At 38.8% G+C, this 16,328-nt stretch overlaps 1 protein-coding gene across 3 annotated transcripts in view; it reads right to left on the bottom strand.

Moving 5' to 3' along the window:
• The window catches only part of nfatc3a (nuclear factor of activated T cells 3a), a 115,913-nt gene that overhangs the window by 40,712 nt on the left and 58,873 nt on the right, over positions 1-16,328 (bottom strand). For 2 of the 3 annotated variants that reach the window (XM_061878675.1, XM_061878684.1), the window contains exons 4-7: positions 8,594-8,793; positions 8,011-8,183; positions 5,012-5,152; positions 212-267 (exon numbers count right to left, since the gene is read on the bottom strand). In XM_061878675.1, coding sequence (XP_061734659.1) covers positions 212-267; positions 5,012-5,152; positions 8,011-8,183; positions 8,594-8,793 — 570 coding nt within the window. The remainder of the gene's footprint in view (positions 1-211; positions 268-5,011; positions 5,153-8,010; positions 8,184-8,593; positions 8,794-16,328) is intronic. The other variant, XM_061878692.1, reaches the window with a different exon arrangement.

Raw genomic sequence — 16,328 nt, 5'->3', positions numbered from 1 at the left:
CTGCTTAAGAAACACTGCTCTAATTAGTTCCTCTATTAAATTAACCACTCAGTCACTCTCCAATAGTTGCCATAATTACATTTATCAAGTTGTAATTAAATTACTTTTTCAAGAAAGTAACTAGAAACCATAATTAAGAACTTTTCAGAACTCTTATAAAAACTGACTCGCATTTTTAGGGTCTAAATTTAGGTAAAGCAGGATTACTCACTCCTTGAGTTTTCTCTCGTACAATTTTGGCCTCCACTTCCCACTGCGGCCGTCCGTCTATAAAAACACAAAAAGTTAATTTCACCATCTGCTCAATCAAATTGGGCTCAGGCAAGCCCTTATTGCAATCTTCGTTACAGTGACATGTGTCATTTTCGAGGCCCAGAAGCCACATGGACAACGTCATAGTGGCTAGTATCTCATCACAATCAATTGTCCAAATAATCATTTGTGTTTGTCTTGTCTGGCTGAAATTATAAAGAGCAGAATGGAATCACTGAATTGCCAGGTTATTGTTTTTTTAAGTTTGGCTAAAAACATTGTTTCGAGTTTGCCTATGATGGATACAATTATTTAGCCAGACATCTTAAGAAGGTGACACTGACAGGCCCTTGTGGTTGGAAGACTGCAGTCATTGACGAGTTTCTGAGCTACGGCAAATTGTTTGAAGTCTGTGGTTTATTAGTGTTAGCACAGGCTATGCACCTGCATAGTGTCTTCCTAGAAAACGAGACTGGTTCCCTGTATAATCTTCTTAAACATCTCCTGCGACATGTCTGCAGGGAAGTTTCTAACAGAGTGCACAGTATAATACCACTAGCTTTTATTGTTTTCACTCATTTGTAGCTATTAACCTGTTGAGATTATCCCGCTAACATTAAGATAACCGATACTTTAGTTGTGGTAATCCGGTAGGTACACTCATACCCATGGAGACAGACGGATAAGAAAAAAATGTAATAGACTGTCTTAGCAGCTGATGGCAGTGCATTGCGTTTTGTTGATATGCAACAGGCTGGAGCACGGGCCCCACAAGCTCCCTCAGACAACAAGCACCGACAAGACGCTCATACCACGCTGAAACAAAGACTCTATTGCCCAGACGTTTGAGTCAGACGGGGAAATATTCACCCCCTTGATCAAAAAAACAAAACGTTGGACTATGAATGGGGCAAAAGTTTGCATGCACTGCTCTGTGTTGAAGCCCCGTTTGTGTAAACATTCAACCTTGTATAACGGAAACAAGCATACCAATTATGGATTTGATCCTAATGTCTGCTGAAGAATGGTTTACTTTCAAACACATATATATATTGCAATATACATAAATACCAAAGCTGTGTGCAGTATCTTACAAAAGTGAGTTTGCCATTCGGCAAAACTAATGATACTTGTGATGGGTGTCGCGATGCCACTTTTACTTCAGATGATACCGATATTGGAGCTTTGTGTATTGGCCAATTATGATACCGATCATACAAAATCAACACGCATCATACATAATTTTATCATATTGTGGTGTGTAATTTTAGAAAAAAAATTGATAAAGTGAAATTACTCAGAAAACAATGGAACAAGTGGAAAAAAATAACTTATTTATTAATAACAATCTGGAATTGACTTATGTTGTCTTTAAATTAAAGTGGAATGCAGGGTTTCCCCCAGCATGCCAATAGCTGGTATTCCGACACGTGACTTCTTCCCGGAGGTGAAAACCAGTGGTGGTCGACCAACCTAAAATGGCCATAAACATGTGGCTTTGGGGGTGTGGCTAGAAAACATATATCTAACATAATTGTTGATGATGCATTTTTTTTTTAATACTAAATTTTTTTACAAACATTTAAAAACAAGGGGTGTAAAAAATTGTCGCGATTCCTGTAACGATAAAAAAAAACAGAAATGTATTTAATATATATATATATACATATATACATATATATATATACATATATATATATATATATATATATATCTCCATCCATCCATCCATCCATTTCCTACCGCTTATTCCCTTTCAGGGTCGTGGGGGGCGCTAGCGCCTATCTCAGCTACAATCGGGCGGAAGGCGGGGTACACCCTGGACAAGTCGCCACCTCATCGCAGGGCCAACACAGATAGACAGACAACATTCACATTCACACACTAGGGCCCATTTAGTATTGCCAATCAACCTATCCCCAGGTGCATGTCTTTGGAGGTGGGAGGAAGCCGGAGTACCCGGAGGGAACCCACGCATTCACGGGGAGAACATGCAAACTCCACACAGAAAGATCCTCAGCCTGGAATTGAACCCAGGACTGCAGGACCTTCGTATTGTGAGGCAGACGTATATATACATATATATATATATATATATATATATATATATATATATATATATATATATATATATATATATATATATATATATATATATATACAAAACCTGTTTCCATATGAGTTGGGAAATTGTGTTGGATGTAAATATAAACGGAATACAATGATTTGCAAATCATTTTCAACCCATATTCAGTTGAATGTGCTACAAAGACAACATATTTGACATTCAAACTGATAAACCTTTTTTTGTTGTTGAAAATAATCATTAACTTTAGAATTTGATGCCAGCATCATGTGACAAAGGAGTTGGGAAGGGTGGCAATAAATACTGATAAAGTTGAGGAATGCTCATCTCACACTTATTTGGAACATCCCACAGGTGTGCAGGTTAATTGGGAAATATGTATAAAAACAGCTTCCCAAAAAATACTCAGTCTTTCACAAGAAAGGATGGGGTGAGGTACACCCCTTTTTCCACAACTGCATGAGCAAATAGTCAAACAGTTTAAGAACATCCATCCATCCATTTTATACCGCTTATTCCCTTTGGGGTCGCGGGGGGCGCTGGTGCCTATCTCAGCTACAATCGGGCGTAAGGCGGTGTACACCCTGGACAAGTCGCCATCTCATCGCAGGGCCAACACAGATAGACAGACAACATTCACATTCACACACTAGGGCCAATTTAGTGTTGCCAATCAACTTATCCCCAGGTACATGTCTTTGGAAGTGGGAGGAAGCCGGAGTACCCGGAGGGAACCCACGCATTCACGGGGAGGACATGCAAACTCTACACAGAAAGATCCCGAGCCCAGGATTGAACCCTGACTACTCAGGACCTTCGCATTGTGAGGCAGATGCACTAATCCCTCTGCCACCGTGAAGCCCAGTTTAAGAACAACGTTTCTCAAAGTGCAATTGCAAGAAATTTAGGGATTTCAACATCTACGGTCCATAATATCATCAAAAGGTTCAGAGAATCTGGAGAAATCACTCCACGTAAGCGCCATGGCCGGAAACCAACATTAAATGACCGTGACCTTCGATCCCTCAGACGGCACTGTATCAAAAACCGACATCAATCTCTAAAGGTTATCACCACATGGGCGCAGGAACACTTCAGAAAACCATTGTCACTAAATACAGTTTGTCGCTACATCTGTTAGTGCAAGTTAAAGCTCTACTATGCAAAGCGAAAGCCATTTATCAACAACATCCAGAAACGCCGCCGGCTTCTCTGGGCCCGAGATCATCTAAGATGGACTGATGCACAGTGGAAAAGTGTTCTGTGGTCTGACAGGTCCACATTTCAAATTGTTTTTGGAAATATTCGACATTCTGTCATACGGACCAAAGGGGAAGCGAACCATCCAGACTGTTATCAACACAAAGTTCAATAGCCAGCATCTGTGATGGTATGGGGTGCATTAGTGCCCAAGGCATGGGTAACTTACACATCTTTGAAGGCACCATTAATGCTGAAAGATACATACAGGTTTTGGAACAACATATGCTGCCATCTAGGCGCCGTCTTTTTTATGGACGCCCCTGCTTATTTCAGCAAGACAAAGCCAAGCCACATTCAGCACATGTTACAACAGCTTGGCTTTGTAAAAAAAGAGTGCGGGTACTTTCCTGGCCCGCCTGCAGTCTAGACCTGTCTCCCATCGAAAATGTGTGGCGCATTATGAAGCGTAAAATACGACAGCGGACTGTTGAACGACTGAAACTCTACATAAAACAAGAATGGGAAAGAATTCCACTTTCAAAGCTTCAACAACTAGTTTCCTCAGTTCCCAAACATTTATTGAGTGTTTTTAAAAGAAAAGGTGATTTTTGGAGTTAAACTTTAGATCCCTGCTCAAAGTTTACACGCTTCCCTTTCACATAGCATTCTTGCCTCTGTTACGCCTCTGACACTACCACCAAAACCAGAAATTCTCCGATTTGTGTGTTAGTCATATGTTGTCAGAGTCTTGGCCTTAGTATATGTTACACTTACTAAAGTCAACTTCTGTTTGTTTTTTATTTGCTCACATGGTAAGTGATCAGTATATAACTGAAAGCATTTCTGGTGTCATGCAATGATCACACTACTGTATTGTTGTGTAATGTTTTGTTGTTAAAAAGGTTGGAAAAAATATATACTAGTTCCTTTCTTTCCGTCTAATTTCTTCCATTGCTGCAATCAGGGCCTTTCTGCACTAAGGCAGGCAGATTAAACAAGATGAGGGGGATGGTTTAAACAAACCTAATCATCATCTTCTTCCACTCCCTGATGGTTCATAGTCTTTCTGCCTTCTTCTACAGTCTACTGCCTTCATGCTTACCATGAGCCCCCAGCTTAGCTCCATACCCAGCAAGAGGTTTTCCCCTTTCTGCTGTGTTTCTACTCTTGACTGTTCAACCACGCCAAGCTTCAGAGAGTAGCCCTTGAAGAGCCCTAGACATTCATTCCTCTTTGCCTTATTTCACCGTCACATCCAAGAAAGGGTCTCCCACTCACACAACCTGACTTTCAGTCATGCGTGAACTTGATTTTTTTGAGCAGCAAGGGTGTTTTGGCAGTCAGGGATTCCAATCATTTCACACTTTAGTTGTTTTCTGTCTAAAGTGATCACTTTAGACCACCTGAAAATGCGTGTAAGACAAGCAGTATTGGCAAAGCTGCTGTTCACACATACTGCGCAAGGCTTACCAGGGCCTTTCTCCAGGAAGATGACCTTGGACTCTGGGAAGAAGTTGCTCCCAGTTATAGCCATCTCTTCTCCCCCGCTGACCAGACAGCTGGTCAGGCTGGACTTTTCAACCTGGGGAAGCTCTTGAGCTGAACGCTGGGCTGGGAGAGATGCAGCAGAGGTTGTAGAAAAAAGAGCATGGTCATTTGCTTTAACAAACACATAGGGTATCCACCACGTAAATGGAAGTAAACGGTAAACCTTGCATGGTAATGGTGTCATCTGCTTTGTATATGGTGTAGTGTGACATGATAGGGATACAAGAGCACATTTACAAGAGTCATCCACATTTACATATCCATACTTGTATCACGGAAGTAACTATGTTACCTAATCAATGTATGGTGTACAGTGTACTAAACTGTGCGCCTGTGACTAACAGGCAATTAAAAGAACTGAAAAATGGCAAGTTCTAGCTATTTTTCTGCACTTTACAATGAAAACGCAAAAAACTTTGTGCAGTTATGAACTGAAACAAACAAAACTAAAGTGTAATACTTCGCGCAAACAAGGCAATAAATAGTTGTCAATTAAGAAAAGGCATTTCTTAATATTATTTAAGGACTGAGCGAAATCACTTTTTCAATGTCAAACTTGTATTGAACAGCTGTGGCGTGTGTAGGATAGGGCTTGGTAAAATGATTTAATTGATTATATATCGGTATATTTTCAATTTGGCAATATTGATTCACCGGCCATAATATTGATTCTTCCCACCCCTACCCATGGTAGTCTTGTGCGTGAAGCAGCAGTTTAACACTGTGCTAATGTTAGCTTCCAACAACAACAAAGAAAACTGAGGGACATACTGTACTCGCATTACCACCCGAGTCTCCCAAGGCCAGGATGATACACTAACAGAGGTCATTGCAACTGTTATTGACAGAAGTTTACAGTGAGCCCGCACTCACTGGCTTCAAGTGGCTTGTTTAGGTGCTGGAGCTGCACCCATAACCCGGAAGGTACTTTTGTTGACATATTCATCTCCCCACACACAGCAGTAGGGTTGCACAATTTTGAGAAAAAACCTACCGTATCTTTCGGATTGTAAATCGCAGTTTTTTTCATAGTTTGGCCGGGGGTGCGACATATACTCCGGAGCGACTAATATGTGAAATTATTAACACATTACTGTAAAATATAAAATAATATTATTTATCTCATTCGCCGATGAGACGAAGAAAATGTCAGCAATCGTCACACACACGTCAACCAATAAAAATTTGGCAGGGGAGGGTCATGGCAGAAGTGCATTGTGGGTCATGGGATGCTAACTACTATATGCTATATGCTACTGCCGCAGCTATTAAAATGGATAATTTCAACGTTGGCGGTAACTTATAAAAACTGAGAAGGGCTGAACAAAAATGGCACCGAAAATTAAATCATGTACTGCAGATTACAAGCTGGACGTAGTGAAATATGCAGCAGAAAACGACAAGAGGAAGCGGCGCATACCTTTGGTGTTGGCAGAGTTCTTTAGAAGCGACATCGAGGAAGAAGATTTCATCGGATTTATCGATTAGGAGTGACAGATTGTTTGGTAAACGTATAGCATGTTCTATATGTTATAGTGTTTTGAATGACTCTTACCATAATACGTTACGTTAACATACCAGGCACGTTCTCCATTGGTTATTTATGCATCATACAACGTACACTTATTCAGCCTGTTGTTCACTATTCTTTATTTATTTTAATGTGCCTTTCAAATGTCTATTCTTGGTGTTGGATTTTATCAAATAAATTTCCCCCAAAAATGCGACTTATACTCCAGTGCGACGTATATATGTTTTTTTCCTTCTTTATTATGCATTTTCGGCCGGTGCGACGTGTACTCCGGAACGACTTATAATCCGAAAAATACGGTAATAGCAATTTTTAGGGATTCGGTTTGCAATTTTTAGATTGTATTAATTTAAATGCATAAAACCGCTATTATTAAAGTGTAAGAAGTCATGGGGCTTATAGACTGTCAATCAAAACACTTGTCTCGTGTTACTACACATAACAACAAGCAATACTCTTTCAAAAATAGTTGGGTTTACATATTTTACACACATTTATATTGTAAACTGTCACCATTAAACTGTACAGTATTACAACGCAAATGATATTTGTTATTAACACACAGATTGCATTGGCTGTAGCGCACACTGTACTGTTTCCCGTGACCACTTTTGATTGGTCAGCAGGCCAAGGATGCAAGGCTCTATAATTCTGATTCAATGTTAAGATGGAATAGAGAAAACATTTTAAAATACCTCAGCATCTTTCGATAAATAATTGCAGAAATTAAAACCTCAATGTCGATTAATTATGCAGTCCTACACAGCAGTATTGCCAAGTGCTCCAAAAAAATCAATAGCACACTTCTGTCGTTCACAATAAAATAATTGTAAATTATATCCCGTCTAATTGTGCTTAGTATATAAAATAGCTTAAATATTTATTATTATTATTTTGCACTAAAAGAAACAATACCAATTGCAATTTGCAGGGATTGAATGTTGCAGAACAAGTACACTTTCACTTGCAATTCCTTTCTTATTGTCCTGTTTACTGTCCAATTTAGACGTTTGCACTTAGAACATTTTTATGGTGAAGAGAAAAACAAAGTAGAATTGTATTATGTAACAGAGTTGAGACATTTTAAGCAGTTAAGTGCAATCAAATCGAATCGTGAATGACTGATTTGGAACCTCTATCCATCCATTTCTACCGCTTATTCCCTTTTGGGGTCACGGGTGATTTGGAACCTAATAATCAGAATTTTAATAGCTTACAGTGTCCCCTTATAGCCGTTGTTCTTTAGAATAAAAAAATAGTTGAAACCTAATCAACAGCAAACACGTCGTGCATTCCATTTTATAATGGAACAGTTTCAATGATAAATTATTGCTCATCCCTTTTTTTAGCTGAGGGGTAAAAAAAAAATTTTTGTATATGTGAGACTCACAGCACTCCACAGGAATGGACTGAGCCTGCAGCGACAGCACCTTCCCGTTTGGTTGAGGGATGTGAACTCGAAACACCACGCGTACTCGTGTGTTCTTTCTTCCTATGTCCGTCTCACCTTTCCGTAGTTCAATGTCTGAGTTGCGTAGCTTGAGGATGCCGGCACAGTCGATACTGTTGAATCAAATCAAAAATGGTTGGTAATCATCTGTAAAGCGCACAAACAGTGAAAACCAAGTATAAAACCGGGTAGGGTTTTGCCTGAAAGAAGCATTACTGTATAAACGTTATATAGCACATGGAATATGGGAAAGTCCTAACCACATCCTTTCCAATTAAATACAGTGTAAACACACAAGGGACTTTAAGTATGTATTCATTCATTGATGCAGAATCATAAATAGTCCAATAAAGTTGTTTTTTACAACTCAACTTTTCCTTTGGTGTTCACTATGCTCAATGGTTCAGTATAAAAAATATATAAAAGTTTGGAAGCAGTCATAAATACAATCATAAACAGGATTCATTGGACTTCCCTCACGGTGGGAAGCCCATAAACAGAAAAAAGCATATGCAGCGTCTACCTGGCTGACATGTTGTTTTCAGGCAGGAGAGGAATTTCAAGAACTTTGGTGCTGGAGATGACGATCTCCTGGCTGGCTGTGGCCACCGTTTTCCCAGTGATGCGGTGCACTTGGTAAAAGGCATGTGGCCTCAAGTAACGATCGTCTGCCGTTCCAATGAACATCTGGAGGTTGACGGGCTTCTCGCTGTAGCCAAACAGCTGAAATATGAGACAAAGAATGGAATTAATGTGTGAGTCCAGATGTAAATTAAGGTGTGAACAAAGAAATATTCAGGAGTCTTTGACTCTTGTTTGTCTGGAAGGGAATTGAAATGTCAGCTGAAAGTTGTTATTTTTCTGGCAAAACTGATGGAGCTTCATCTGGGACTTTGGAAATATAACTGATGATTCACTTTGTAGGCTTTAATTTTTTGGCGACCAGAAGCCAGTATTTTCCAGAAGTTAGTTTATAGCAAATATTGGGTAAGCAAAGTAATTTTATTTGTCAGCTGTGAGCCCTAAATTAATCTAAGGCGCAACATTTTCCTATCATATTTTGTGTTTGTGAATAAACATAAAACTAATACATTAACAAACTGAACTTATCTGACACTATACCTACTTCATTTTTTTTATATATAAAAGGTTAATATTAGCTGCTAAGACAGGTTGCTGACAAGCAAAGATGCTTTGCAAATGGCTCAAATGTGGCTCTCATCTAATGGGGTTAGATAAGATTAGAGCAACTTTATATCTACCCTTTAAAAGTATAAGTTAAGCACATATGCCAAGTATTGGCATCACTTCTGTCAACGAGGCAAAGTATACTTGAGTCCTAATTAATTTCATGTACAATAAGTTAATTAGAGGTTATTAGCATACTAATAAACGGTAATTTAGTTTTTCGAAATAGAGCTGCAGCTATCCATTATTTTAGCAAACGAGTAATCTAATCAATTAGTTTGTTTGAATAAGCATGGAGTTGAATAAATCACATTTTATAGCCTCAATGCGTATTTTAGGGAACATTTTTTAAATAAACAATGATTTTTGCGCTTGCCGCAACATTTCTTTTTTCTAAGAAATGTACATCATCAACATTGAAATTATTTAATTAAACATGTGTACATAAAAAAAAAAAAACTCCACAGCAACCACACGCCACCGCTCTCAGTTCCAGGCACTTTAATACATTTTTATTAGTTACATATATTAAACAATTAACTGAGGCAATAAAATATAAATTTCAGATTTTTTCTAACAGAACTAATTGAAATAATCGATTTAATAAATATATAGTTGCAGGCCTAATTAAAACTATGACATACAATGAATGCAAATATCATCTCAGCAGCATTCAGAAATAATACCTAATTAACATTTTTTTGTAAGTGTAACGTAACTCACTGAGAAGATAAAGTGAATTATATTTATATAGCGCTTTTCTCTACTGACTCAAAGCGCTTTACATAGGGAAACCCGATATTTACCGGTATATTTAAACCAGTCTGGGTGGCACTGGGAGTAGGTCGGTAAAGTATCTTGCCCAAGGACATAACAGCAGTGACGAGAATGGCGGAAGCGGGGCTCAAACCTGGAGCCCTCAAGTTGCTGGCACAGCCGCTCAACCAACCAAGCAACGCCGCCCCAGATATTAACAATGCTAACAGTGGTCTTGTGATTAGAGTGTCCGCCCTGAGATCAGTGGGTTGTGACTTCAAACCCTGGCCGAATCTTACCAAAGACTATAAAAATGGGACCCATTGCCTTCCGCCCGATTGTAGCTGAGATAGGCGCCAGCGTCCCCCGCGACCCCAAAAGGGAATAAGCGGTAGGAAATGGATGGATGGATACCTCCCTGCTTGGCACTCAGCATCCAGGGTTGGAATTGGGGGTTAAATCACCAAAATGATTCCCGCTGCCGCTCACTGCTCTCTTCACCTCCCAGGGTGTGGAACAAGGCGATGGGTGTGTGTGTCCGTGTGACTATCAGTGGTACTTTAACTTAACTTTAACTTTAACATGTATCGCTGGTTACCTTACAAAATCATCAAAATGATGAATACATCTTGAAAAGCAAGTCCACAATCGACATCAGTGAAATCCTAAAAACCTGTTTGGTTGAAGAGTTGGAGAAAATATGATGCTGAGCTTGCCTTGTACACACTTTAACACCCAAGATTTGAGCAATTGTTAATTTACTAAAGGTTTGCGTGTATTAAAACACGTGCAAACTGATCTACTAAACTTGTGCGCCAAATTCACTTAACTATTTTCATGAATATGCATAATATATGCTAATCATCAAAATACCCCAAATACTGGTAGGAGAAAATGCAAATTCTATTATTTACCACAGGCTAATGTGACCTGTCAGGAATGAAATTGTTCTGCAGCCGCGGTTTTGCGTCTTTATTTTGTACGTCTAGAAAGGACATGCAAACTGTCACTTGCGCAGAAAAAGCTGTGAAAAAGGAGGTGATTACATTGTTCCTCTGTCCTATGTATGCTTGTCAACATATAAGGACTGTCAAAGATAAAATATTAGAAGTAACATCTATTCAGCAATCTCATTGTTTAATCTTAAAACTGATGGATGACTTAAAAGGCTGATCAAAACAAATTCAATTTATCTACTGCAATTTATCCAGTGGTGTTGTTTTTAATGATGTTTGTTTTTTTATATAAGAGATATTAACATATCTCCTATATGAAAAAAATCTTACAATATGAATTTACTTGTATCTAAAACATTTCAACGCGCAATTGCACTTTTTGCCAGCATCTTCCATTGGTGCACCTTCAGCGTGGCTTCTGTTGTATCTCTTACCGCAGGACGGCTTCCAAAATGCCCAGAAAAACGCCACAGGTAAAGGTGGGAGCGTGAAAACATGAAGGTGCAGTAAATGAGTGTCTTCATTTTGAAAGCTGCGAAGTACACACAAAAGCCGTGTCTAAATAAAGCGGTCTGCACCAGTTATAAATTGTATAAGCAGTCTTAAGAGACCACACACAACGCACCTACTAGTAGTATAAGCAATTTTATGGTTTGTACACGCTGTTTAAAGCGTGATATTTGGATCTCGATAGATTAGGCCCATTGCATGTATGAAAGCAGGTGCGCCTCCACCCACAGAGACAAAGATAGTTGAGTATAAGAAGGTTCACTACATTAATTTTACACCATGGAACTAAACGCACTATGGAACTAAACGCAATGCACAAAGTGAACACTCATGCTGCCTCTTTGGAGGCGAGAGACAAGGAATACAGACACCTTATCAAGTTAGTTCTCATTGATCTTTCAATTATCATCCCAGGAATATAGGCAATGGCCACACCAAAAACAAACTCAGTGGCCTAGAGGTTAGAGTGTCCGCCCTGATATCGGTAGGATGTGAGTTGAAAACCCCGGCCGAGTTATACCAAAGACTATAAAAACAGGACCTGTTACCTCCCTGCTTGGCACTCAGCATTAGGAGTTAAAATTGGGGGTTAAATCACAAAAATTATCCCCGGGCGCGGCCACCGCTGCTGCTCACTGCTTCTCTCACATTCCAGGGGGTGAACAAGGGGATGGATCGAATGCAGAGGACACATCTCACCACACCTAGTGTGTTTGACAATCATTGGTACTTTAACTTTAACAATAAATCTCCTCGGATTTACACGATTCACAAGAATGACCATTTTGGCCTAAAAAAAACTCCTGGTGAAAAACTGTACAAATCACATCCCTGTTTAAGGCGTTGGATGATGGAGATAGTACAGTGTGATTCTGAGAAAACAACAATACAGTAGAACAGTATTTACTTCTTAGTAAACATAAGTAGACAAAGTATACCGGCGAGGAGACTCAAGGCAGCAAAAAAACAGCAACAAAGTGGACACTGTGGAGTACAATATTGCAGGACTGTCCAGAGCTAAGACACAACTAATTTATCCTGTGTGTGTTTAGAGCAGGGGTCACCAACCTTTTTGAAACCAGGAGCTACTTCTTGGATACTGATTAATGCGAAGGGCTACCAGTTTGATACACACTTAAATAAATTGCCAGAAATAGCCAATTTGCTCAATTTACCTTTAATAAATATATATATATATATATATATATATATATATATATATATATATATATATATATATATATATATATATATATATAAAATGGGCATTTCTGTCTATCATTCCGTCGTACATTTTTTTTCCATTTACGGAAGGGTTTTTGTAGAGAATAAATGATGAAAAAAACACTTAATTGAACGGTTTAAAAGAGGAGAAAACACGAAAAAATGAAAATTAAATTTTGAAACATAGTTTCAATTTCGACTCTTTAAAATTCTAAATTCAACCCAAAAAAAAATGAAGAGAAAAACTCGCTAATTCGAATCTTTTTGAAAAAATTAAAAAAGAAATTATGGAACATCATTAGTAATTTTTCCTGATTAAGATTAATTTTAGAATTTTTATGACATGTTTTAAATAGGTTAAAATCCAAACTGCACTTTGTTAGAATATATAAGAAATTGGACCAAGTTATATTTCTAACAAAGACAAATCATTATTTTTTCTACATTTTTCAGAACAAAAATTTTAAAAGAAATTCAAAAGACTTTAAAATAACATTTAACTTCGGTTCTGCAGATTTTATAGATTTGCCAGAAAAAGGTTTTTGAATTTTAATCATAATAAGTTTGAAGAAATATTTCACAAATATTCTTCGTCGAAAGAACAGAAGCTAAAATGAAGAATAAATTAAAATGTATTTATTATTCTTTACAATGAAAAAAAAAAACTTGAACATTGATTTAAATTGTCAGAAAGAAGAGGAAGGAATTTAAAAGGTAAAAAGGTATATGTGTTTAAAAATCCTAAAATCATTTTTAAGGTTGTATTTTTTCTCTAAAATTATCTTTCTGAAAGATATAAGAAGCAAAGTAAAAAAATTAATGAATTTATTTAAACAAGTGAAGACCAAGTCTTTAAAATATTTTCTTGGATTTTCAAATTCTATTTGAGTTTTGTCTCTCTTAGAATTAAAAATGTCGAGCAAAGCGAGACCAGCTTGCTAGTAAATAAGTAAAATTAAAAAAATAGAGGCAGCTCACTGGTAAATGCTGCTATTTGAGTTATTTTTAGAACAGGCCAGCGGGCTACTCATCTGGTCCTTACGGGCTACCTGGTGCCCGCCGGCACCACGTTGGTGACCCCTGGTGTAGAGTGTATGTTTATTTTGGTCATTTCTCTAATAAGCAAGATGACCACCAAAGTTCTTGTAAAACTTTAGAGGCATATTTTTCCAGAAAGCATAATATGAAATCCAAATTTTACAAACTATGAGGCGTTCAACTATGGGAGTCATTTGGAATCTTAGACAAAAACTGTCAGAAATAGGACGATATAGTGGAATACTTTATATCTGGTATTCAAGTCGTGTATCAATTGTCTAAAGCTGCACCTTTATGACTGGACTGGTACTTAACAATCCAGTCATAAGCCATTGTACCACGAAAGTTATAGTTTTTTTCTCCGACTGTATAAAAAGCCCATTCATAGTTAAAGGGAGAATTTCCAGTAATAATGTTGTCCTTTTAAAATCCACTGTCGCATGTTTGCCAAATGTGTTGGCCTAGAACTGCTAGAGCTGCTGCTTTCTCCATTTGTCCTGAGAGTTGGCACCCTGCTTTCTGCTTAAGACAGGTGAGATATTTGATGGCGGAAAGCGTTGCATGTCAGGTAGAGTAGAGAGCAGGCTGGAAATGAGAGCAGGGCCTCTTTTTTTCCCTCTCTCTTTCCGACAGATTGCAGAAACCTACAGGCAGCACAAACCCACTACTGTTGTAATGTTGTGCTTGGCAAAGTCAGCGAAGGCAGGATGGCACCCCCTTTCACATATGTATTACCCTCAAAGCCCACCCGGCTGACTCACCCCTCCTCTCTCAGCCCAGCCAGGCCAGAAGAAGGGAACAAGGCCTTTCAGTGCTGTTGGCACCCTGAACTGCCGAGCCTCAAGATCAAGTAAGCTACAGCTGGCTACTGATCTTATTGCGTCACATATGTCGATGTTAATTCTGACTGTGTGGTAGTTGAAAGGAGAGAATTTAGGATCCGTCACATTTATGAAAAAACTATCAGCTAATGACACTTTTCTATTGGCAAAAACAAGTATTAAGAGATACTTTTTTTCTAGTACCTGGTCAGACAACGGGCCAAGAAAGACACCATTTTGGTTTCCAGCATGGAGAAAAAAAAAACACATTCCGAAGTTAGTTCTTTGTTCTGAGCACTGCAGTTATACTCCCCAGTCTACACTTTGATGCAGCTGCCCTAAGTCCCTTCTTAAATAAAATGCTGAGAGGTAAATACAGGATCCTCTTGTTTGCCTCCTATGACTTATGTGTTCAGTGTCGTGGTTTTAGCAGTTTTATGCGGTAAAATCCACCTAGACCAGTGTTTTTCAACCACTGTGCCACGGCACACTTTGCCGTGAAAAACATTTTGGTGTGCCGCGGGAGATTATGTAATTTCACCTAATTGGGTAAAAAATATTTTTTGCAAACCAAGTAGTTTTAATCCGTAAATCAATCACTCAATCAATGTTTATTTATATAGCCCTAAATCACAAGTGTCTCAAAGGGCTGAACAAACCACATAGGTAGAGCCCACATAAGGGCAAGGAAAACTCACACCCAATGGGACGTCGGTGACAGTGACAAGGATGACTCTGAGAAACTTTGGAGAGGACCGCATATGTGGGCAACCCCCCCGCCCCCATAAGGGTAAGGAAAAACTCACCCCCAATGGGAGGTCGGTGACAGTGACAATGATGACTATGAGAAACCTTGGAGAGGACCGCATATATGGGCAACCCTCCCCCACTGTAAGTAGTAAAACCTTAAAGTCACATCTTAAGTGCACAGGAAGCCAGTGCAGGTGAGCCAGTATAGGCGTAATATGATCAAACTTTCTTGTTCTTGTCAAAAGTCTAGCAGCCACATTTTGTACCAACTGTAATCGTTTAATGCTAGACATGGGGAGACCCTAAAATAATACGTTACAGTAATCGAGACGAGACGTAACAAAGGCATGGATAATGATCTCAGCGTCGCTAGTGGTCAGAATGGAGCGAATTTTAGAGATATTACGGAGGTGAAAGAAGGCCGTTTTAGTAACGCTCTTAATGTGTGACTCAAACGAAAGAGTTGGGTCGAAGATATACCCAGATTCTTTACCGAGTCGCCTTGTTTAATTGTTTGGTTGTCAAACGTTAAAGATGTATTATTGAATAGAGGTCGGTGTCTAGCAGGACCGATAATCAGCATTTCCGTTTTCTTGGCGTTGAGTTGCAAAAAGTTAGCAGACATCCATTGTTTAATTTCATTAAGACACGCTTCCAGCTGATTACAATCCGGCGTGTTTGTCAGTTTTAGAGGCATGTAGAGTTGCGTTTCATCAGCATACCAGTGAAAGCTAATACCGTATTTGCGTATGATGTCCCCTAGCGGCACCATATAGATGCTGAAGAGTGCAGGGCAAATGACTGAACCCTGGGGAACTCCACACTTTACCTTAACATAGTCCGAGGTCACATTGTTATGGGAGACGCACTGCATCCTATCAGTAAGATAAGAGTTAAACCAAGACAAGGCTAAGTCCGACATACCAATTTGTGTTTTGATACGCTGTAATAAAATATTATGATCGACGGTATCGAAAGCAGCGCTACGATTGAGGAGCAGCAACATAGATGACGC

This window comes from Nerophis ophidion, linkage group LG02 (assembly GCF_033978795.1).
Source record: "Nerophis ophidion isolate RoL-2023_Sa linkage group LG02, RoL_Noph_v1.0, whole genome shotgun sequence".
Lineage (NCBI taxonomy): Eukaryota > Metazoa > Chordata > Actinopteri > Syngnathiformes > Syngnathidae > Nerophis > Nerophis ophidion.
Note: the sequence above shows the minus strand (reverse complement) of the source record. Positions and strands in the feature narration are given on the sequence as shown.